We start from the raw sequence: 25,065 nt of genomic DNA on the forward strand, positions 1-25,065 counted from the left end.
TTCTTCTCTGCGTCTATGAGTCTGTTTCTGTTTTATCTGTTCCTGTGTTTTGTTTTTTTGATTCCATATATGAGTGAAATCCTGTGGTATTTGTCTTCCTCTGTCTGACTTATGTCACGTAGCGTAATACCCTCTAGGTCCATCCATGCGTCACCAATGGCAAGATCTCATTCTTTTAATAAATTTGCCTTTCAAGCAAACTACTACCGTGAATGCGAGTAGGAGGGTTTGTGAGCTTAGATAAAACTATCAAGCAGCCAACCCGGCGGGAGAAGAGTCCCCGAAGCTCCCTGTAACAACTGCTTAGTTCAAAGTATCTGGAGAATGGAATGGGTTCCAACGAATCTCGTAACCGCGCTTACTCCTCTCAGGCACAGGCCTCAGCCTAAGATTTTGAGACCGAATGGGAGGAAGTGGAGAGAATCTGAAAATTCCACTGTCGAGAGATACCTCTGACCTTCTGTAGCCACTCCCTCTCTCACCAGTCGGCTCCAGGTCCCAGGCCTATTTACCACCAGTCAGAGCCCTGATCCTTCAATGTAGACAAAGGCATCCTACTGGCTAAGGCATTACTTTCTTCCGTGAGGAAACTAGTCAACTTCCACTGTCTCCCACCCCCTTAACCCCCCACCTTCAGAATGCAACTCTCTGACCCTGTCCTTCCTCATTTCAACCTCCCCTTCAAGGGTAACCCAACTTCTCTGATCACCCCCCACACACACAAACAAATACTCCTCAGCTTAAAGTCGGCTTTGAGAATGTTCACGAATTGAAGCGTATGTGTACATAGTTTTCAGACGTTTTCCCCAGTGAGGCCAATATTTATCAATAAAACGTATCACAGGAAATGTCTGATTTTCATGACTGCTCCCCGAAAACGGCAAGCTTGGAGAATATTTGCCACACAAATTCCTGACATTTAGGGAGTTATGACTCCTGACTATTGTTTAGTCAAAGCAAATACCTCCAAGAAAATTGAGGCCCAAGATTTTCCATCTAACACACAGCTAAGTCAAACTTGAACATTCTCAACCTCCAAAAGACAGCAAACAGAAAAAGACAACCAGTAACCAGAAATGTGCAGATTTAATTGAGGAATAAGACCGCGGTATGTGGTATTTCATGAACTCTGTATGCTAACCCAATGTGCATTTTTAAAATGGTCATCCCCGGGGCACCCGGTTGGCTTAGTCGGTAGAGCACGTGACTCTGGGTCATGAGTTCAGACCCCACAGTGGGCGTAGAGCTTAATAAATAAAGAAATAGATAAATAAATAAAATGATCGAATGCAAGTTGTACAATTCACTTTTGTTAGAAAAATTCACATTTTATCTAAGATTCAGTTGTCAATGGTTTTGATGCTATAAATAAAATGAGGAAGAAAAAGGAAAAAGGAAAAAAAATAATTTCATCTGAAAAGCCAGTGTGCTCAGCTACATTTTGTAAAGAATTGCACCTCCCTTGCTCTAATTGTTTTCAATTAAACCTTTTCATGGAATCTTTTCAGAGCAGTCTGACTTAGAATAAACCTGTTTCCCAACCTGTTTTCTCTGCATAATCGGTATTTTGTGTCACACAAACGGAAGCCAGACAATGAGATTCTTAAGTGATGTATATTTAAAATGTGTACCAGGAAGCACATCTATAGATCTTCATAGGTGTTCATGTAGATGTAAATGGACACATTCGAAAGCCATGGTGATGTGCCCGGAGGCCTTTGGGGACAGTCTTTAATCCACTTTCACCACGCTGTAGATTTTCATAACAAACCAAAAGCAGGAAAAAAAACCCAATTGTCCCTGAAAGAAAATGAAGAAAGATCCTTGTTAACCAGACGCTATTGCAAATCAAAGTAGCTTTCTCAAAAACGCAAAACATGTCAGGGTTGAGGCGGGCCACTGATTCTCCAAGTCCCAAGACTCACACATTATCAAATAAGAAAATCGCCCGGCTCTCTTGCTGAGCAAAGAGGATGAGCTGCAAGGCTGAAGGCAGCCACCTGCAACACGGTGTGAGAATACATTTGATTGAACGCTGCAGGTCTCTAACCAAAGAAAAAAAAAAAAAAAAAATGAGTAGCTTAAGTTCTCTATTTCAAAAAGGATACCAAGGGGTCCAAGGCTCATTTCTAATATAATAAGCTTCGTATTACTTGCTTCGATTTAGAAAATGTAAATAACCGTTATTGTTTTATGTAACAAAAGCAGCCATAATCTATTATGTACTTACATACTCTGGACATATGTTAATTTTGTATGTCAAAGTTTTGTCTTATTAAACTTGAGAGATATCCCATTTCTGGGGGCTAATCCTAAAGAAATGACCCCATAGAAGAAAAAAAAAATTGCACGCAAAAAAGGTGTTCATCATACTACGATTTATAATATTGAAAACTTAAAAACAAACCAAAAGCCCTCAAATAGGTGACTTAGCTAAATGCTGAACTAACTGCTCAATGAGATAAGACAGTCATCAAAAGTGCCTGGGTGGCTCAGTCGGTTAAGCATCCCACTCTTGATTTTGGCTCAGGTCATGATCTCACAGTTTGTGAGATCAAGTCCTGCCTCGGGCTTTGTGGTAACAACGCAGAGCCTGCTTACGATTCCCTCTCTTTCTACCCCTCCCCTGCTTGCTCCCTAGCTCTCTCTCTCTCTCTCTCAAAATAAATAAATAAACATTTTGAGGTGCCTGGGTGGCTCAGTCAGTTGGGCATCTGACTTCGGCTCAGGTCATGATCTCACGGTTCATGGGTTCGAGCCCCACGTCGGGCTCTGTGCTGACAGCCAGCTCAGAGCCTTGAGCCTGTTTCGGATTCTGTGTCTCCCTCTCTCTCTCTGCCCCCTCCCCAGCTCACGCTCTCTCTCTCTCTCTCTCTCTCTCTCTCTCTCTCTCTGTCTCCTCTCTCTCTCTCAGAAATAAATAAAACATTAAAAATTTTAAAAAAGCAAATAAATAAACATTTTTTAAAATGACAAATTTAAAGACTACACAGCAGCATGAGGCAATCTCTATAATGTGGTATTAGGTACGCCAGACCTTAACTTACCAGTCTGGACACAATATACACTTAAACCCATGGACTAGATAGAGCAGAGCATGGACCAAAGGAGAGACCTTTATATTTTCGGTGATACACTTCTGGGCAAATTCTTCTTTAATGTAGTATTTCATTGATGTTCATGTTATAAAAGCAATTCTCAGATACTAAGGTTCAATGACTCAATCAAAAAGAACTGTAATAGTTTTCTTTCCCAGATCCTATAATCTAATGGGGCACCGCAAGACAATTCGATCATCTAGGAAAACATCTTAAGCACAGAATTTGTTAGGCAGGATTTGGTCCCTTTTTCTTTGCCATTTTCCAAGCTCAGAATAACTTCCCGTCCAATATACTATCATGCCACTTCCCTCTCACCCTTCAAAGCTCCTTGTCAGCAGTCAGTATGTTATAGTGACGAAGATCAAGGGCAAGTGGCGCCTGGGTGGCTCAGTCAGTTGAGTGGATGACTTCAGCTCAGGTCATGAACTCACAGTCCGTGAGTTCGAGCCCCGCATCTGGCTCTGTGCTGACAGACCAGAGCCTGGAGCCTGCTTTGGATTCTGCATCTCCCTCTCTCTCTCTGCTCCTCCCTGGCTTGTGCTCCGTTTCTCTCTCTCAAAACTAAATAAATGTTAAAAAAAAAAAAAAAAAAGACCATGGGTTGTGGAGTGACATAAATCTACTCCATTGCTTACTAGCCGTCTGATCCTGAGCAAGTGACAATCTTGCCAAACCTCAGTTTCTCAGCTGAAAAATGGGATGCATGATACCTATTCCTACTTTAAGCTTCCTCTTCTGAATTCAGCACTTTAAAGGGTTTGGGAGACGGCAATGTGTAGCTAACACATGTCTCTGAATCTAAAACATTCCTGATTTCAATTTGCTGCGTGTTATCCTCATAAACGACTGAAATGTCTCTGAATGTTCAACTTTTCGGTGCTCTACTTACAATACCCCAATTTTCCCCTACCTGAAACTCAAATATCGATCAACCCTCACACTGTTCTGATAGTCAACCGCGCTAAGTCTGCTGGCTTTAGAATCAGGCGGACACTTAGCTATATGATATAGAGCAAGATATCTATGTCCTCTGCTCCTCCTAAGTGAAAAGGACTTATGTCCCCACTCAACAAACAGGCTTGACCTGAAAGAAAGAGGTAAGATGCATTGGGATGCTCATCAGAGTAGGCACTCAAGAAATGACAGCTATCATTCACGTTCTGATCGGAAATTTGAAAAATATGATCACATGGGGCTTATTTGACTAGTGTCGTAGTACTCAACATTGCCTGTACTCTGGAATCATCTGGGGAGATTTAACAACTACTCATGTCTGGGTCACAACCCCCAGAGATTCTGATTTAATTGATCTGGGATGCAATCTAAGGGTCAAGAGTTTTAAAACCTCCCCGGGGCGATTCTAACATGCCACCAGGGTCTCGGAACCTCTGGACTAGTGGGGTGTCTGGGGAGGGGAGCTCAGTCGGTGAAGCGTCCGACTTCAGCTCCGGTCATGATCTCATGGTTCATGAGTTCAAGCCCCTCATCGGGCTCTGTGCAGACAGCTCGGAGCCTGGAGCCTGCTTCGGATTCTGTGTCTCCCTCTCGCTCTGCCCTTCCCCTGCTCGCGCTCTGTCTCTCTCTTTCTCAAAAATAAATAAACACTGAAAGAAATTTTTACAAAAAAGAACCTTTAGACTAGCCTGCCTGCCTTCCTACGTTCCTTCGTTATTTGTAAGCAAACACAATTAAGTAGAAGGAGAGATGGGGAAATTTCTCCTCTAAGGGCCATTGAACCACACAGTTGAAAAATAACTTAAAGGAAAGATAGAGATGGGCCAAAACCAGCAAGTACGATCACTTCGGTGTCTGTCTACTTTTGCCTCAGGTCAGAGAAAGTACTAAACCAATACTAGGAATGTCCTAGTTTCTTTCTAAGCTTCATAACCTTCTATCATTAGGTCAAGGGGGTACATAACAAAAAGACAATCTAACCACAGAATCTTGATGAGGCACCCTGAGACAAGCAGAGAAGCCCATTTCCCCCCCTTGCCTTTTCTCCATTTGCAATCCTATAATGAAAAGAATTCACAACTGAATCCCGGGCCTGGTATCCAAGGCACATCTCCTCTAAGGCTTTCCCAAAGCAGTTATTATATATGCACACGTGAAAAAGAAGAAACTCACTAAATAAAACGTTTTGGAAGTCGATCACACTCTACTCAATATAACACATCTTTAAAGTGTCTTCTGACAGCTACGGTGGGGGCTAAGTTCCGATACACGTTAATTTCAGAATGCGCAGCAGTGAGTAAGCCATGCAGATAGAAGGTTTTCCTCAAGTTGGAATTAGGGCCGCTCGTTACACAAACGAACAAAGAGAAAGCTTGTTTGGAGAAAAGGGTTTTGAGGGGCCTTGACTCCCTTCAGCCACATTTGACCCAGTATTTATAAAGCACCTTCCCTGGGCCTGGCCCTTGCTGAGCAATGTGAAGGACAGAGCAGGGCTCTTGTAGGGACTGATCTCAGGTGGTGGCCGAATGCTACTATCTCTACTTACACAGCCATCACGCAAAACCCTTCTTCCTTTGTATCCACATCTTGTCAGGCACAAAGACCTGCCAATTCCAGCTACTTATGACCTTTTGAATCGCCCCCTCCATCCATCTGCCCAGATGCACAGCGACTGGGTCTGCACTCACATTCTCTTCATCTCTCATCTAGAAAACTCTCTCAGCTTGTTTCTACCTCCAGTCTCTCTCTCTCTCTCTCTCTCTCTCTCCCCCCCCACCCCACCCCCAAATCGATCTTCCACTCTGTGGAGTGATGGTGAGATTCTGAAAGCACAATTTTAATTATCATGTCTCTACTTAAAACCTTACATTTTTCCCCATAGCAGAAGTACTCAAACTCTCGAGTGTAAGAGAAACCTTTTAAGCTGTTAAAAATAAACATTAGCAAGGATTCTGATCCAGGGCTTCGTGATGGTCCATGAGCATCAGATGTATTGGTTTAAATTTTTTTTTAATGTTTATTTATGTTTGAGAGAGAAAGAGAGAGACAGAATGAACAGGGGAGAGGCAGAGAGAAAGAGAGACGCCAAATCCAAAGCAGGCTCCAGGCTCCAAGCTAACAGCACAGAGCCTGACGTGGGGCTCAAACCCACGAACCACGAAATCATGACCTGGGTCGAAATTGGACGCTTAACCGACGGAGCCACCCAGGCACCCCAGATATATTGGTTTCAAATAATTTCCGTGAATAAATGGGATGCACACTCACATTTGAAAACGACTTAAAAGTTCCAATTCCTTAGTGTCGGCACACGAAGCCCTCCAGACCTGGGCCCTAGCCTCCTTCTTTAGGACTTGCTATTGCCAATCCATGTCTTAAATTGCAGACTCCAGCAGCCCAAACTTACCTATAGATCTCTGCCTCTCATGCCTTGCTCAGCCTGTCAATTCCACCTTCACCCTATTAAGACTCCATCTTCCCTCAAGACTCCATTCTATCACTTTCTCCAGCAAAATTTTTTCTGACCTCCTTCGTCCCCACCCCAGGCCTGGGCTGGGAGCCCCTGTTTGGGGCTTTCACAAAACCCTGGGCTTCACTCTATTAGGCTCCTTGCCGCAATGCATGGAAATGATCTCTTTAGAGGTCTTCTCTTCTCCAGACTGTAGCCGTGAGGCTAGGGCTTAAGCCTTACTTAGGTTTGTGCTCCCAGTGCTTAACATAGTGCTGAGCACGTTGGAGGCAGACGGGACTCGTTCATCAAACTGAACTGTTGGAGTGAACTGCGTAGCAATGTAAGCTCCATGAGGGTGTGGGTTTTTATCCTTTTATATGCAGTTTTGCTCATGGCTAAAGCCCTGGCCTCTAAGGCTAGTGTCTGACACACAGTAGGTATTCAGTATATACTCCTTGAATGAATGGCAAGAATTTGGACAGGGCATCACGGAGAAGGTTCTCTAAAGCAGGATTCAAGGGCATTGGAGGACGGGAGACAGCTCTTCCAGACAGAGCAAAAAGTACCCATAAAGGCCTGGAACAATTAAACCTCGGCAGTGTTGGGGAGCAGTGAGAACCATGGCAGAAGAATTGGGACATTAAGGATGTGTCATCCATGAATGAAAGGAACACCGGGGAGCCTGGCTGGCTGGGTCAGAAAAGCACACAACTCTTGATCGTGGGGTCATGAGTTTGAGCCCCACGATGGGCATAGAGATTACTTACAAATAAATAAATAAACTTTGAAGGTAGTTTTCAAAAAATTTTTTTAAAAAATCAAGGGGATATCAAAGAGAGCATATAGGAGAAACGACCGCAAAAGTAGTGAGAGCCAGATAGTGAATGCCAAGTTAAGATGTTTGGATGTGATTGGGCAGGCAACTGGGAGCCAATGAAGATACATAAGCCAGAGAATGAGATGACCAAACTTATAGTTCATGACAATGACAACAACGATGATAGTAATGCTGATAATGATGGGCATGATATCTCCTGTGTACTAAACACTTAAATGCTCGGCTCTAGGCGAAGTGCCTACATGTGTGATCAGATTGCGTTGAAGTCTCTGAGGTAAGTACTAGGATTTTCCCCACTCTATAAGGAAACAGAGGCTCAGACAGTCTGCTGGCCTGCCTTACAACACCCAGCCGAGAAGCAATACAGCTGGAACTCAAAGCTAGCTCCACCCAATTGTTCCAGGTTCAGGAGATCAATGCAGGTTGAGGTGACCATGAACTGCTTTGTGCAGAAAGACCTCAAAGAATAAGCAGCAGTTGGACAGGAAAAGCTTGGGGTGGAGGGAGTAGAACTCAATTAAGTTATGAAATGCCAGAGAATGTAAAATACACAATACAAGAATACCAGAGAATGCAGATTCTGCTTACCTCCGGGGAAAAGGAACGCTTCCCTTCCTTTGAAATGTTTTAGTATGATATTCAAGACTAGAAGAATCATGGCTACTAGAGGGCCCAGAGTTAAAGGTCTGCAACCACTTGCACTGGGAAAAACAATGCGAGCCAGAGGTTTTCAATATCCTTGAGAAGAGAGGGGACTCTGTCCTGTTCCTTCCTAAAGCACTTAGCATTTACGTCCATAGATGTAAGTTGAAATCAAAATGAGCTGGGGTTGAAGAAGTAATGAAATTATTCCAGAGCAAAAGCTAGAAGAATGTGCTTCTATTTTTTGAAAGAAGGGCTGAAAGGGCATGGGAAGGACTTGAGGTACTCTGTTTTCATTGTGTTATTTCCGAGAGGGCGGTACTGTATTGTCTGGCGTGCACCGATCAGCTCTCCCAGTTAAGAGCAGTCTACCTGGTCAAACAGAGGACCAGAGAGAAGATGCCATGGGCATTCTTCAGCGGTTGGTTTGGCCCAGGTCAAGGAGATTCTCTCTCTTGAGGAGGACACACAGAGTTGCATTTAAGACAATGAGCTCTGGAGTCAGACCAACCCGGGTTTGACTGAATCCTAGCTCCAACGCTTACTAGCTCAGTGACTTTGGACAAATCAATCTCTCTGGGCCTCAGTTTCCTCACCCGTACAATGGGAGTTACATGACCTAACGCCTCGTGATAATTAGACAATCGGGTAAAAATTAAGTGAGATAAATATATGCAAATCGTTGGTACATAATCAACTCAACAAAAAACAAATAGTATGAGATCTATGTTTCCATATTCCCTATTAGCACATTGCCAAGCTGATAGAAGCTTAATAAATATTTGTTGGTTGGTTAACAATTAGCATTAGTATATCTTTATCCCTTCCTTTTTTTATCTTTTGGCCTTTAGAGTTGAACATTTTAATAAGGCAGAGACAATTCGGTATAGTAAAATACAAAAGGCCCACTAGAGCTAACATTTGTGTGTTAAGGTAATTGGACATTTCCTTCAGGATATTTCATCTTACACTGTGTGAGAACATGAATTCTTCACTTTAATTTAGTGATAAAATATTACACAGGAGAAACTCTCAAAACATATTGAGCTTCATTAGGCTCCTTTAATGAATAGAAATATGTTCAAAGCACAGACACTTAGTGAGAAAGCGACCAGAATGGCACCCAGCACTTGGCTAATACTTCATCTGGGTCTTAAACACTCCTTGTACCACACTGGCTTCAAACACTGCACCGTGATTGGTGGTTCAGAGTCTTGGATTCTGAACATAATCTTGATTCCTGACACAATCAAGATTGTATTTTGAAAATAGCATCAACTCCCAAGTAAAAGTGAGGTTCAGAAATAGTTCACTCTAGACCAGAGTTTCTTAAAAGTGGCACAGTTGGCATTTGGGGCAGATAATTCTTTGTTGTAGGGGGCTGTCCTGCACAGAGTAGCATGGTAAGCCGAATCCGTGGCCTCCACCCACTAGATGTTACTAGCACCCTCCCTGTCATGACAATCAAAACTGTCTCTAGGGGCACCTGGGTGGCTCAGTCAGTAAAGCATCTGACTTCGGCTTAGGTCATGATCTCATGGTTCATGAGATCGAGCCCCACATTGGGCTCTGCGCTGACAACTCAGAGCCTGGAGCCTGCTTCGGATTCTGTGTCTCCCCCTCTCTCTCTGCCCCTCCCCTGCTTATGCTCTCTCTCTCTCTCTCTCTCTTTCAAAAATAAATAAACATTAAAAACACTAAAAAAAAAAAAGTCTCCAGATAATGCTCAGTGTTCCCTAGGGGCAAATTCACCCCTAGTTGAGAACCACTGCTCTAGGATAATAGACCATGGCTGAATAATAAATGTGGCTAAATGCAAACATTTTTCATTGCTTGCCTGAAATATACATCATCACATAAAATATTTCATTTACTACCCAATATCAATGCAAGCCAAAGTTTACATTAGGCTATACATTATAATATAATATAGCACTGTAGACTTCTAGAGAAGGAATCTTAAGGGTTAGATCTTAATTGGTTATTGTGATCTTATGTCCTTCATATCAAAATAAAAATACGTTATTTCAATTCATTTTCCTAAGACTTTAATTCATTTGGGGCGCCTGGCTGGCTCAGCCAGTAGACTGTGTGACTCTTGATCTCAGGGTCATGAGTTCGAGCCCCATGTTGGGTGCAGAGATAAATAAATTTTTAAAAAATAAATAAAGGGGCACCTGGGTGGTTCAGTCAGTTGAGGGACTGACTTCAGCTCAGGTCATGATCTCGCGGTTCATGAGTTCAAGCCCCACATCAGGCTCACTGTTGTCGCATGGAGCCCACTTTGGAAACTCTGTCCTCCTCTCTCTGCCTCTCCCCCACTTGTGCTCTCTCAAAAATAAATAAAACATTTTAAAAGATAAAATAATAGGGGTGCCTGGGTGGCTCTGTCAGTTAAGTGACATCAGCTCAGGTCATGACCCAACAGATTGAGTTCGAGTCCCACACTGAGCTCTGTGCTGACGGCTCAGAGCCTCTAGCCAGCTTCAGATTCTGTGTCTCCCTCTCTCTGCCCTCCTTCCCTTGCTCATGCTCTCTCTCTCTCTCTAAAAAATAAACATTTTTTAAAAATTAAAAAAATAAAATAATAAATAAATAAATAAATAAATAAATAAAAATAAAGCATGGAAATAGACTTAGTATATAAAGTCTTCCCTACAGTCATAATATTCAATATTAAAAGATGACAGCTGTGAAGTCCTAGCCTTCTGCTGTGATGACATAGATGAATCCAAATACCAAAGACAAATGTAGTGACAGCAAGGAAGAGCTTTGGATGAATGCATAATTATTCTACATAAGTGTGAAACTCCTCAGCATTTTTAACATGAGTGGATACCGCTAATTTTCAAGTTTCCATTTAAAAAAAATCACTTTCAGAAGCATTTGTCTACAGCAAGAAAGAGTAATCAGCAATTAATAACTGTACTTTTGTGTACATCTATATTCTCAAGGCTAATGATTTAATTAAGGATACCTTCCTCAGAAGCGAAACAACGTGAACATAGAGAATAAGACCTGCTTCCTGCTGTGGACCTCAAAATCTAATGATAATGAAAAAATAAAAGCAATTCAACAGAAAAAAATATACATGACGATGATATATAAGGAGATCCCATTTAAGGGTCTGTAAGCAGACAGGTCTTCTTAAAGAATAATTCTAGGGGCGCCTGAGTGGCTTAGTCAGTTAAGCGTCTGACTTCGGCTCAGGTCATGATCTCACAGTTTGTGGGTTCGAGCCCCACATCAGTCTCTGTGCTGACAGCTAGCTCAGAGCCTGGACCCTGTGCTGTCTCTCTCTTTCAAAAATAAATAAATAAATAAACAAACAAACATTTAAAATGAAATAAAATAAGGAACAATTCCAGAAAACAGATGTCACAAACACACTTCATAATTTGACTCGTGTTTTTCTTAGTATGAACGATAACCAGAATTTACTTAGGAGCTTTCTCATGCCTATGATGTAACTTTTAAAAAGATATGGAAACATTATGCCATAATGGTATCTCCTCTCTTTCATACTCTACACAAGTCAAGAAGAACCATGTGCTTAGCACAATGAAGCATACAAAATAGGCATAAGAACCAGTCCCTGTTCTCAAGGAGATTCCAATTCTGAGCTGGAATAGTCAGGAGGAAGCACACCTGCACTTCATGAGTGGTTCAGCTTTAAGAGGCTTAAGGGGCGCCTGGGTGGCTCAGTCGGTTGGGCTTCCGACTTTGGCTCAGGTCATGATCTCACAGTCTGTGGGTTCGAGCCCTGCCTCGGGCTCTGTGCTGACAGCTCAGAGCCAGGAGCCTGCTTCCAATTCTGTGTCTCCCTCTCTCTCTGCCCCTCCTCCACTTATGCTGTTTCTGTCTCGCAAAAATAATTAAATGTAAAAAAAAAAAGAAAACACACTGAGTAGGCAGAGCAGGAGCCAAACCCTCAAGGTAAATTTACCTTTGATAGACAAGGACATATGGCACTATGAACGTTTTCCAAGTAGAAGAATGACGGGCGCCGGGTGGCTCAGTCGGTTGAGTGTCTGACTTCAGCTCAGGTCATGATCTCATGGTTCATGAGTTCAAGTCCCTCATCGGGCTCTCTGTTGTCAGCACAGAGCCCGCTTCAGATCCTCTGTCTCCTTCTCTCTGCCCCTTCCCCGCTAATGCTCTCTCTCTTTCTCTCTCTCTCTCAAAAATAAACAAGCATTTAACGAGAATAATGATACAATCACATTAGTCCCTTCTTTAAACTCCCTCAACTTCCTATGGCTCCTGCAATAAAACTAAATTCTTTAATGTTGTTTCTAAGACCCTTGTAAGATCTGACCGTGCCTTATGTCTCTAACATCACTCTTGCCTCCCAGTGCCCACCCTCCCTTTCACGCCATCCTAAGCTTCTCTGTGTTCTTTGGGTTTTTGTTTTTTTAGGTTTTATTTATTTTTGAGAGAGAGAGTTAAAGTGAGAATAGGGGAGGGGCAGAGAGAGAGGGAGACATGGAATCCGAAGCAGGCTCCAGGCTCCAAGCTATCAGCACAGAGCCCGATGCGGAGCTCCAACTTAGGAACTGCGAGATTATGACCTGAGCTGAAGTCGGCCGCTTAACCGACTGAGCCACCCAGGCACCCCTTGTCTGTCTTCTTTGAAGATGTCAAACTCCTTCCCATGTCAGGACTTCTGAACACACTGTCACCTCTGCTTGAACAGCTGACCATCCACCTTTTCTTTAATACCATTTCCTTCATGAAGTTTGTCCAGCTAATAATTTCTTGTCTCCCTACATTAGAATATAAGGTCCACAAAAACATGGGAGCCCTATGTCTTCTTCACCTCTATGTCCCCAGCACCTGGCATGGTGTCTAGTGCAGTGTAAGCATTCTATAAAGATGTGTTGACGTGTTAAAATTAATCTTGGACTGAATTGCATTAATATAATGGGGAAAAAATGATAGAAGTTCACCAGCAAATAGTGTGCAGAGTGGACTAGAAAAAGAAAGACTCGCATCCAGCAAACTGAAGAGGAGGCTATCAGAGAAATTCTGGCATCAGGGAATAAAGGTCTAGACCAAGACCAAAAGCAGGAAATGGACAGAATGAACAGAAATAAGAAACTTCCAAAGAAGCACAAATAGGGAAGTTTAATGGGCTATAAAACATGGAAGAGCTATGTTAAGAATTCTTGAAAAATCAGCCACAGGAATCAGAGATGAAAGACGATGGTCAAAGATGGAAAGAAGTTAAGATGAGGCAGCCTCGAGGAGAGGAACTGTTACCCTCACTGGAGTTGGGGTGTTGAGCCGGCAGGCCCAATGGCACGTGCAAATGTTCAGAATCGAGCTACACAGAGGGTATAGCCTGGGATGCAGACTTAGCAGCTGTCGGCATTGAGGAGGTAAACAAAGTCACAGGGCTGAACTCGCTCTGACAGGGGGATGGTAAAAGAGAGGACTGACATACTGAAGAATGGAGCATGGATAAAGGCTAGAGGTAGGCGACAGGATGAGGAAGGGAAGCGAAAGAAGGCCCAGAGGCCCAAGGAACATAGTGCAAATCACAATGAGAGAGTTTCACAGAATAGGTGCTAAGAAGTGAGCAGCAGAAGCCAAGGAGGGTGAAGGCAAGGGCAAGGCCATTAGATTTGGCAAGGGATCACCGGGAACCTTTCAGAGTCAGAATTCAGTGGAGGTGACAGACGATACTGCAAATGGTGGAGCCAACCAATGGGAGAAGATTTCTGTCCGCAGTGTGACCATTCGGGATTCCATCTTCCTTCAGAAAAAAAGCTGTGGTAATACGAGACTTCCAGAAAAAAGCAACCTGAGTCAAAGTGCTAGGTAATGAGGAAAACAGAAGCCTGAAATTACCATGTTCAACACATCTAACTCCACATTACCCAAATACAAAAGCCAGTCAGTGGCTGGGGGAGAAATCCAAAACAAAAGACATGAAGGGTGTAGACAACATCTACATACAGCACCTCAGAGGAACCTCACCAAAACAATACTGAGGGAAATAAAGTAGACATAAGAGAGTACATGCTAAGAGTCAGGAGGGCTGTTGCCTTCGGGGAAGGAGAGTGGGCCCAGGTGGCTTCTGGAACGCTGAACACGCACTGTAACACGGCGCTAGTTACAAAAGTGAGTTCACTTGGCAATAACTCATTGTGCTGCGTTGCATGTACTGTGTGAGTTTCTCTGTACACATATTTCAACACAAACTTAGAAAAACTGCAAAACAAACACAAGGAGCCTGGTTAGAAGGGAATGGCGAGACATTCTCAGGCCTTCCATTTTATTTTTTTTTAAACGTTTTATTTATTTCTGAGAGAGAAAGAGAGCCAGCATGAGCAGGGGAGGGTCAGAGAGAGAGGGAGACACAGAATCTGAAACAGGCTCCAGGCTCTAAGCTGTCAGCATAGAGCCCGACGGGGGTCTCAAACCCACAAACCGCCAAATCATAACGTGACCCAAAGTCAGAAGCCCAACTGACTTAGCCACCCAGGCGACCCAAGAGCTTTTGACTCTTGATCTGGAGGTTGTGAGTTCAAGCCCCACATTGGGGATAGCAATCACCTAAAAATAACATCTGAAAAAACAAAATACAAAAGAATACAATAAAATCTTTTTTAAAAAACATATGAGGCAGATAGAGACGGAATCCTGCCTCACTTGAACTGAAAAGGGGTTCCGAGCTCTCTGGCCTCATTATTTCTATAGCGGGATCATTTTATAAACCACTCCATTTCGTCACCCACTTCAAGCATTAATCTAAACAAAAGCTGCAGTCACATCCTGAACCCAAATAACAGCCTCATATGAGTAATCCTGAGAAGTATGCATCTTGTCCCACGCATCTAATTGCTTATATGGCCACACATTTGGTTAGTCTATTTTTGCTAATTTAAAAGTTATTCAAACCAGTTAATTTTTATGCTTGGAGGCTACTCACAGGTGATTACACATAACTCTTTATGTGCTTTGGAACACATCTCCACTGTTTAGAAACATTCACAGGGGACAATCTTGAAGCTAAGGACGTCAGGTCCTCTGGTTCCCCAGGCTTTACAATCCTTTCTCCCCCAAGCATAAAAATAAACATGATGATTTTGTTCCCTATTCCTTCCATTAATTGTTAATTGATGCTTATCACATTACGGCTCTCTCCGAGTCTCTTCAGAGAGTTTGAAATGCATGAAGTCATTCTGTAGTTACCTGTAAAAAGGAAGAAAATCAGGACCACGACCGTCATGTACCCAAAATACAAAATGGTACTTGCAACGCCTGTGATTTGAAGTTTGGTAAAGAAGTAATGAAGTGCGTACATGAAAAGATAAACAGCTGTAAAACTGCTGGTGAAAAAGGCTTGCCACCACCAATGATAATCCTGCAAGAAGTAGAAAAAATAACTTTGTAGGTGAAGTCCAACTCCAAACAGGCTAGCAATTATTGTGATAACAAACCACGAGGAAATAGGCTCCGTTAGATTGTGGATTAAACGAAATCAAAGGGGAAGTTTTGTAAGAAATTGAGTACAGTGGACATTGCCGAACCGCTTGGGAGGCCTTAACGCTTATAAACTCCCTGCTTCCAGGGGGACCACGTGTGCCCTCGGGGACCATACTTGTGATACACGCATCCTTTCTATCATGACGCGGCCTCAGCCTTGGAAGGCTTTCAGATCAGCTTCAATTTACTGGCGGGAGCTGTGCTGGGCCTGACTTGATGCCTCTGGCCGGGCAGAGAAAGGTTAGCATGGAAACTTCAGAGAGAGCTTTATGCTCTATCCCATTTATGAATGGAATTTGTCTCACCCAGCTGAATTCAGGACCCACGGAGGCATGACTGAGGTCAATACGCGGCTTGGCCTCCCCCTTCTCCCCACGGGCTCCAATTGATGTTCATTTTACTGTAAAGGCATTGTGGTCAAGGGCCAAGGGGACCTACTGTGCAGAAAAGAGTTAACGCAGCAGGTCTGAAGCTGCTATCTTTAGAAGGGCCTGTTTGCAAGGTTGGCCCTTGGCTTATATCTGGGAATTCGGCCTTTAATCATTCCCTGACTGATAAGACTGGTTTGCTATACCTGGACTGTATAAACAATGTGATTTATGATGAACACATGTTTTCCTTTGGGGAGTCTGGAATTTTTATAATTGCTAGGCAGAGGGTGCCTATGTGACCAGCTCCCAGTAAAAAACCTTGAATGTGATGTCTCTAATGGGCTTCCCTGGGCAGGAACATTGCACACATATTACTCTATTTTTTATTGCTGAAAAAGAGAGCATAACTGGTGTGTCCCGTTGTGGAAAAGAAACTGCATAGGAAGACTGTACATGGATTTCTCCATGGATTTCTCCAGGTTCCAACTGTGTCTTTTCCCTTTGCTGATCCTGTCATGTGTCCTTTGGCCATATTAAGCCCTAGTCATGCATACATCTGTATTCTGAGTCCTACGAGTCTTTCCAGTGAACCACCAGACATGTGGGTAGTGTTGGGAGCCTTCAAAACATTTCTAAGAAATAGAAATATAAACATCACATGCCTATGAGTGTATATTTCATTCAAGATTGTGGCTGATAGAAATATGACAAAAATATACCATAGAACTAATGAGAAGCTAAGTATAATGTATACAAAATTCTAATTTTTTTACCCTTACACTTATAGCTCAAGAAGAAAATGCTCTCAGACATCACATATATGAGACTCATTCCCCAAACTCTCTATAGTTACATTTAGAGAGTCACTTGTAACTACCAAAACAAGAGGGATTTAGGGGATTTAAGAAAATAATGCTCACTACCACCTTAGTTACCCAGAATGACATTGGACACAAAATGGGGGTGCAGTGGGGTAAGCAGAGCTATTTCTGTCCATGGTAACCAGAAGTAAGAGAAAGGGCCTCTAGCAGCAATCTCAAACCCATAAAATACAATCCCAGCCCAAGCTGTGAAACTTTTAATCGTCAAAAAAACAACAAAACACCATTGAGCCGGCTCTTTTATATGTCTAAATATCAAATCAGTTCCCTGTATTTTTCTATGTTAACTGAATACTGTGCAGCAATTATAGTAACTAGCCAGAGAGAAATTGGTTTCTGTTGAGATTTTCCATCAAACCTGCATCAAAATCAAAATGTGTCATCAGGGAAACACAATATAAAACTGATCCCAAGTTGAAGAAACCAGGTAGTTAACATTTGTTTCAATTCCTTTCTCAACACAGGCTTCTAATTCCAATAATGCGAGTTTGGGAGGCAGAAGGTGCCTTCGTTTTTTAGGTCTTTACCTCAGCAGACAAATGGAAATAGCACAGGAGAACCATAGCCTCAGAGCAGGTAATCAGGAGAATTATAAAGACCAAGAAAAGGAAGCCAAACATAAAGTACATCTGATGAGACCTGAAAATACAAATGATAGCTTTAAAATTAACTTCACAATACGCAGAAAGACCAATCCAGATGCATACAAGAGACAGTCACACAGGTCAGGGAATGGTTTTTGGATGTTGGGTGAATAGATGAGGGTTTGGAATGAATCTCGTGTAATGTAGTTTTCACTTAAGAACCATCAGTATCTGTATTATTTTCTTCATGCACATTTTATGTTTGTTTGTTTTTTTTTTTTTTTTTTTTTTTGAGAGAGAGAGAAAAAGCGAATGGGAGAGAGGGGCAGAGGGAGAGAGAGAGAGAATCTTAAGCAGGCTCCATACTCAGCACAGATCCCAACTCAGGGCTCGATCCCACGACTCTGGGATCATTCAAGAGTTGGACGCTCAGCTGACTAAACCACCCAGGCACCCCTCTTTGTGTACATGTTAAGTCACGCTTTTTTTTTTTTTTTGGCAATGGAAAGTTTTAAATGCCATAAATATCAGTTACTACATTATACAACAAAAAAGCACAGAATCAAATACCACGTCGCCGTTGCAGGTCTCCCCAAATAGCTCTTGATAGCGCGGCACTTATAATTCTATTAAATATACTTTCAAACAGAGCCTGCTTCCGATTCTGTCTCCTTCTCTCTCTGCCCCTACCCTGCTCGTGCTCTGTCTCTCCTGCCTCAAAAATAAACATTTAAAAACTTTAAATATACTCTGACAAAAACTGAGGACTGATGGATGTGGGGGGGAGGGGGGATGGGCATGGAGGAGGACACTTGTGGGGATGAGCACTGGGTGTTATGTGGAAACTAATTTGACAATAAACTATTTGAAAAAAAGAAAAACTTTAAATATACTTCCGAACTACATTTTTTAAAGCTCTGCGGGCATTACATTTATGTCAGGCTTTGAAGGAACAAAGTCACCTCGTTCATTATTATAGAGCTGAGCTGACTAAATTGGGATGAGTAATTTTAAAAGCCTCCTGAAGAAAAGAAGCTGATGAGCCAATCAATATCCCATTTAAAAATCTCATGTAGGGCTGCCTGGGTGGCTCAGTCAGTTAAGCGTCCAACTGCAGCTCAGGTCATGATCTCACTGTTTGTGAGTTTGAGCCCCGTGTCGGGCTCCGTGCTGACAGCTCGGAGCTGGGAGCCTGCTTCAGATTCTGTGTCTCCTTCTCTCTCTGACCCTCCCCTGTTCAAGCACTCTGTCTCTCTCTCTCTCAAAAATAATTAAACATTGGGGCGCCTGAGTGGCTCAGTCAGTTGAGCATCCAACTTGGGCTCAGGTCATGATCTCACAGTTCGTGGGTTCCAGCCCCGCGTTGGGCTCTGTGCTGACAGCTAGCTCGGAGCCTGGAGCCTGCTTCGGATTCTGTGTCTCCCTCTCTCTCTCACCCTCCCCTGCTCACGCTGCCTCTCACTCTCTATCAGAAATAAATAAAACATTAAAATTTTAAAAATAAATAAATAAACATTAAAAAATTTTTTTAATCTCATGTAGAGTATATACCTGGGTGCAAGGAAGAAAGAATGAGGGCTGGGGAGAATCATCTCTATAGATAACAAGCATATACAATGTTGTAGACAGCAAGCACACTTCTTTTCACTGAAACAAAAGTTAACTTGTCCAAAGAAGCTTTTAGTTTTCACTTCAAAATTATCCCATCAAAAGCATCTGGAAAATCCAGCTACATAATCTATTTTGCAGCATGTTAAACATTTCGTTGCTGACAAGGTAAGAGTGTTTATTGCTTATCTTTTAAACAAATTTGCCACAATGCTGTTTAACAGGTGAACAATTAATGTGCATAATGAAGCCTAACTTCGGAGCACTTGAAAGCCTTGTCTGAAAGCCCGCTTTGGAATGAACGTGTCGGAAACGCACACAACTGGCTACTCCATTTGATGTAATGGGGCCTCTGCCCTACCTCCAAAACTCCCTCTTCAGTGACACCCTACTTGCCCAGCTCCTGAAACCAGAATGCAGCCAAGAGTCAGAAATTAAGAGGGCGCCTGGGTGGCTCAGTCGGTTGGGCGTCCAACTTCGGCTCAGGGCACGATCTCATGGTTCGTGGGTTTGAGCCCAGCGTCGGGCTCTGTGCTGACACCTCAGAGCCTGGAGCCTGCTCCCGATTCTGTGTCCCTCTCTCTCTGCCCCTTCCCTGCTCATATGCTGTTTCTCTCTCTCTCTCTCTCTCAAAAATAAATAAACATTAAAAATTTTTTTTAAAGAGTCAGGAATCAAGGAAAAAGGGACTGGGGAGAACTTAACTAGCTGTCACAAAGCTTGGTGCTTTGCAACTAAGAACTGTCGCACTTTGGAAAGCCTGGGTTCTTACCTGACCTGCGTTTCTAGCTATCTTGCTTATCAGAATTCTGAAACCACAACAGATTCAAAGTAGCAAATAAAAAGAGGAAAGCTGTGAGGAAGGCAGGCATCCTGACATCAGAACTATGGATTGACAGAAAGGACAGCAGAAAAACATCACTTACAGCTCAGTATAGATGAAGACCCTAAGTCCATGGTCTTCAAAGTATTTTTAGCAGAGAAACTCTGAAATCTTGCATGGAAGGGCGGTATGGAAAACAGATACACATCAGGGCTGCCTCTCCCCATCTTTAGGCACTCCCTTCCAAGGGACATCCCCCTGCCCCACCCCTGCAAAGGCTCAGAGAAGTGCCCCATGAACCAACTTTTTAAGTCATCTTTAAAGGCTTAAAAATAGGTCATTGCTTTTTGAAAAAGGAAACCTGCATAGAAGTTTCCATCAAAAACTGTCTTTCGAAACTTGTGAGTTAGGTCTCAGTTCCCTCAGGAAGCGCCCCCGGGGTGAGAGGGCTATGTCCTGGATAAAACCAGAGGCAAACGAAGGTTCGCCATACCAGAACCTAACCTCCTTGAAATATAGGGAATTTAATGTAGCAATAGTTAAGACGTTTTGAGGTTGCAAAGATACAGTACTCACCAAATACTGTTCAGAATGAAAAACAGTTGAATGAAAATACAGCCAAAAGGTAAAATGCCACTGACCACAATGCCAAACAGCGGTTTCGTAAAAATACTCTGCTGAGGAATGTGATGGGGAATCAGGTTCATGTGAACTGGATACCTAAACTGCTCAAAGAGAAAGCAGGTGGAAGTCAGAAGGACATGAAATTGAAGGGAATTTATATACGTGTAATCACAAGACAATCACAATCCTGAATCGGAACGGGACACAAAACACTTATCCAGAGCCATCAGGCGGGCAGAGCTAGACCAACACTGTGCAATAGAAATATAATGCAAGCCACATATGCGGTTTTAAAGTTTTTAGAAGCCACGTTTTAAAAAGTAAAAAGAAACAGGTAAAATTAATGTATGAATACATTTCATTGGCTGTAACACTCCCAAATAGTCTCAGTTACATTTGCCATCACTGTAAGAAGTACTCAACAGGGGCGTTTGGGTGGCTCTGTTGGTTAAATGTTCAACTTGGGCTCAGGTCATGATCTCACAGTTTATGAGTTGGAGCCCCGTGTCGGGCTCTGTGCTGACATCTCAGACCCTGGAGCCTGGTTCTGATTCTGTATCTCCCTCTCTCTCTGACCCTCCTCTGCTCACACTCTGTCTGTCTGTCTGTCTCTCTCTCTTTTAAAAATAAACATCAGGGGCGCCTGGGTGGCTTGGTCGGTTAAGCATCCGACTTTCGCTAAGGTCATGATCTCGCGGTTCGTGGGTTTGAGCCCCACGTCGGGCTCTGTGCTGACTGCCAGCTCGGAGCCTGGAGCCTGTTTCAGTCTGTAACTCCCTCTCTCTCTGACCCTCCCCTATTTACGCTGTCTCTCTCTCTCCTAGAAATAAATAAAACATTTAAAAAAAAATAAAAATAAAAAATAAAAATAAACATCAAAAAAACTTTTTAAAAAAGAAGTACACAATAGATGTTTTAAATTTGGTTGCCGTTGTTCTGTCTGAAATCCACCGTGTATTTGACACCTCCTCACAGCACATACCAGTTTGGAACCAGCCACATTTCAAGCACACAGTGAGGCAGTAAGGATGCTTATCATTTCTTGTCAGTTTCAAGGGAGAGACTGGACATGATTTAGTGGTGCCTATTCCAATTTGAAGTAATACATGTCAAAAAGTCGTCTCAGAATTTCTCTTAAAATGTGTCCATGGTTTCCAGACATTTTTCTTTTTTCGGCTCTCTGTGGACCCCCAGTTTCTGTTTTGTCTTGTCTGATTTCTCCCCTGCAAACTCACAGTATGTCTCTGTACGTTCCTTTTGCAGAGTGGCCCCAGTGTGTCTTTTCAGTGTCCTTCTCCTTTACTCTAAACCTAGGACAGGCTAACTTCAAATCTATAAACTCAACAGCTCCATTTTTCACACTGTACCTTAGCTTTCTTTCCCCACTGTATTCTTTACTGACCTGGTCGAGGTCCGCCTTCCTACAATACATCCTTTTAATTTTGTCCAACAGAGAGAGAAATTTACACAACCTATAAAGTGCGGAGTACATTAAATAATGTCTTTTAAAGGGTTGCTGTGTTCCATTTTTAAAAATTTCTCAAGTCTTTTATTCTGAAATGATTATTTTGGGGCACCTGGCTGGCTCAGTCAGAAGAACGTGTGACTCTTGATCTTGGGGTTGTGAGTTCGAACCCCATGCTGGGTGTAGAGATTACTTAAAAATAAAATATTTTTTATTTTTTATTTTATTTTTTTTTTATTTCTAGGAGAGAGACAGCGTGAGCAGGGGAGGGTCAGAGAGAGAGGGAGTCACAGACTGAAACAGGCTCCAGGCTCTGAGCTGGCAGTCAGCACAGAGCCCGACCCGGGGCTCGAACCCACAAACCGCGAGATCATGACCTAAGCGAAAGTCAGAAAGTCGGACGCTTAACCGACTAAGCCACCCAGGCGCCCCAAAAATAAAATATTTTTTAAAAGATGATGCTAGGGGTGCCTGGGTGTCTCAGTCAATTAAAGCATCTGACTTCGGCTCAAGTCATGATCTCACGGTCTGTGGGTTCGAGCTCTACATCAGGCTCTGTGTCGACAGCTCGGAGCCTGGATCCTGCTTCAGATTCAGTGTCTCCCTCTCTCTCTGCCCCTCCCCTGCTTGCACTCTGTCTCTCTCTCTCTCGAAAATAAATAAACATTTAAATAAATGAATAATAGGATGATTCTTTGTAGTTTTCTCCAATGGTACATTTCACATTCCATGTATAGTAATATGCACATCAAGGTATTATTTCAGACATCAATGGTCCAAAGCAGTATTTTAGACATTTACCTTTTTCCTGGTTCCAAAGTAAGCACCCACAAATGTTAGTGGTACTGAAATTCCAAACCACACTGCGAGACTCCCTATCAGAGTACCAAAGGAGGTGGCAGCCGATGAGCCTTCCACCCAAAGAATCAGGTTCATAAAAAAGAGGTCGGCAAAGACGATACTAGGGAGAAAAAGAGTCATCAGGAAACAATATGCTTTTGGGAAAATGTTAAAATCATACTTGATGTGAATATCAGAACATTCTTTTGGTGGAAAGGATATAATAAATTATAAGGCCATATCCTAAAAGAATATTAAATCTCTCTGTGGAAAACCAGTCATTGAGCTGGAACTTAAACCCAATACCATATAATAAGATAGCAGTTCATTACTGGACATCATTTCCACATCCTACTTGCCTTTGCACCTCCAGAGTCCAGCAGAAAACAAATGAGATGTAGAGTAATATACTATGGAAAACCTCAATATGCAACAGAGTGAACACGATTAAGAAAATGCGTACACTAGGGGCGCCTGGGTGGCTCAGTCCATCAGTTAAGCATCCGACTCTTGGTTTCAGCTCAGGTCATGACCTCCAGGTTCGTGAGATGGAGCTCTGTGTCAGGCTCCACACTGACAGTGTGGATGCTGCTTGGGATTCTCTCTCTCTGCCCCTCGCCCATTTGTGCGCACTTTCTCTCTCTCAAAATAGATAGATAGATAGATAGATAGATAGATAGATGATAGATAGATAAACAAGCTTTTAAACAAAAAGAAAATACATAATAAAAACAGAGTTTGTAAGTTTTGTAACGTTTTATTTATTTATTTCGAGAAAGACAAAGACTGTCTTTGTGAGTGGGGAAGGGGCAGAGAGGGAGAGGGAGAGAGAGAATGGCAAGCAGGCTCCAAGCTGTCTGTGCAGAGCCCGATGCAGGGCTTGAACTCACGAAACCCGCTAGATCATGACCTGAGCAGAAATCAAGAGTCAAATGTTTAACCCGCTGAACCACCCAGGTGCCCCTAAAAACAGATTTTAGAATCCTAAACTGAAATGGGCTATAAGGCTCAAGTCCAATAAGTGTTCACTTAAAACAAGAGCTTTAAATTAATCACTCAAAAGCAACAGGTCAGGGGCACCTGGGTGGCTCAGTCGGTTAAGCGGCCAACTTCAGCTCAGGTCATGATCTCACAGTTCGTGGGTTCAAGCCCCGCGTCAGGCTCTGTGCTGACAGCCAGCTCAGAGCCTGGAGCCTGCTTCAGATTCTGCGTCTCCCTCTCTCTCTGCCCCTCCCCTGCTCACACTGTCTCTCTCTCTCTCTCAGAAATAAATTTAAAAAAATTTTTTTAAAAAAGGCAACAGGTCAGCTGCTGAATCTACTGGCTAACTCACCAGGCAAGCCCAGTCATCATGCTCCTATTTGTTCCAGACAAGCTGGCTCAGCGCTAGAGGTGAGTATGGACAAGCATATGGGTGCGAGTGTATGTGAAAGCCTAAAAGATGAGGTTGAAGAGGTGGGCAGAAGTTAGGTTGTGGAAGGCTTGGAATGGCAGGGTAAGGAATGTAGACGTCCAGAAACAGCCGGAAGGGCTTTACACTCAGAGCTGTGAGGTCCATAATACAGTCTTCCCCAACATGGCAAAGGACAGACCTAAAAGAAGAGAAACTAGAGACAAGAAGACTAGATACAAAGTGGTAAGAATCTGTTAATGTGGGGATGGTTAAAATGTAAGTGATGGGTATGGAAGATAGGTTGAATTAAGAGAATTTTGGTTAAAGATGGCAAATGGAAATCACACCTTTAGCTCTGCTCCCTCCTCAAAACTCTGATAAAATTATAGTAAAGGAAGGTTAAAAGGGCATGAATACCCAAGGGCAGGGGACACAGGAGAGAAGCCACAAATTCTGGGACAGAGACAGCAGATGGACAAGTAGTAACTGAGTTAGTAGAGCTGGGAAACCTGACATCCCAAGTCGTCCATAGGGAAAGCTGAGACGCAACTCAGCCGATACCAAGAAACTCCAAAAAGGCTCAGGGATTTGTAGCGCCAGGTTCCTCTGGAAGTGGGAGGGAAGGAGAGGCTAGAAGCAGGACTGGTTGGAAGTTCACCTAAGACGGGGACAGACTTGCCGGTTCCCTCCCCGACGCTGCAGAGCCAAAGAACTTCCCTTCCCGACCCTAGCAGAAGACCGGACGTCTAGTCTCTTAGAGCAGGTCCCTGAAGCTCTTTTAAGAAGGAAAATCTGACTGACATCCTCGGAGGGATTGGAGGAGACATTGCAAGCATGAAGCAAGAGGAATTAGAAATAAGACAAGGGGAATTAAAACCTCAGTGAAAGGGTTGGGACATAAAGCTAATGATAGGTCTTAGAAAGCAGCGTTAGGGGCACCTGGGTGGCTCCGTCGGTTAAGCGTCTGACTCTTGATATGGGCTCAGGTCATGATC

The 25,065-nt window shown here is 43.0% G+C and overlaps 1 protein-coding gene across 2 annotated transcripts in view; it reads right to left on the minus strand.

Moving 5' to 3' along the window:
* Nucleotides 1-1,603: 1,603 nt before the first annotated feature.
* The window catches only part of LOC120220139 (transmembrane 9 superfamily member 2-like), a 65,210-nt gene continuing 41,748 nt past the window's right edge, over nucleotides 1,604-25,065 (minus strand). For both annotated transcript variants that reach the window (XM_039217142.1, XM_039217143.1), the window contains 5 exons: nucleotides 22,639-22,798; nucleotides 20,325-20,473; nucleotides 17,261-17,372; nucleotides 15,188-15,359; nucleotides 1,604-1,800 (listed from right to left, as the gene is read on the minus strand). In XM_039217142.1, coding sequence (XP_039073073.1) covers nucleotides 1,664-1,800; nucleotides 15,188-15,359; nucleotides 17,261-17,372; nucleotides 20,325-20,473; nucleotides 22,639-22,798 — 730 coding nt within the window. In that variant the 3' untranslated portion in view covers nucleotides 1,604-1,663. The remainder of the gene's footprint in view (nucleotides 1,801-15,187; nucleotides 15,360-17,260; nucleotides 17,373-20,324; nucleotides 20,474-22,638; nucleotides 22,799-25,065) is intronic.

Source organism: Hyaena hyaena, unplaced genomic scaffold (assembly GCF_003009895.1).
Source record: "Hyaena hyaena isolate Hyena2069 unplaced genomic scaffold, ASM300989v1 scaffold_669, whole genome shotgun sequence".
NCBI classification, from domain to species: Eukaryota; Metazoa; Chordata; class Mammalia; order Carnivora; family Hyaenidae; genus Hyaena; species Hyaena hyaena.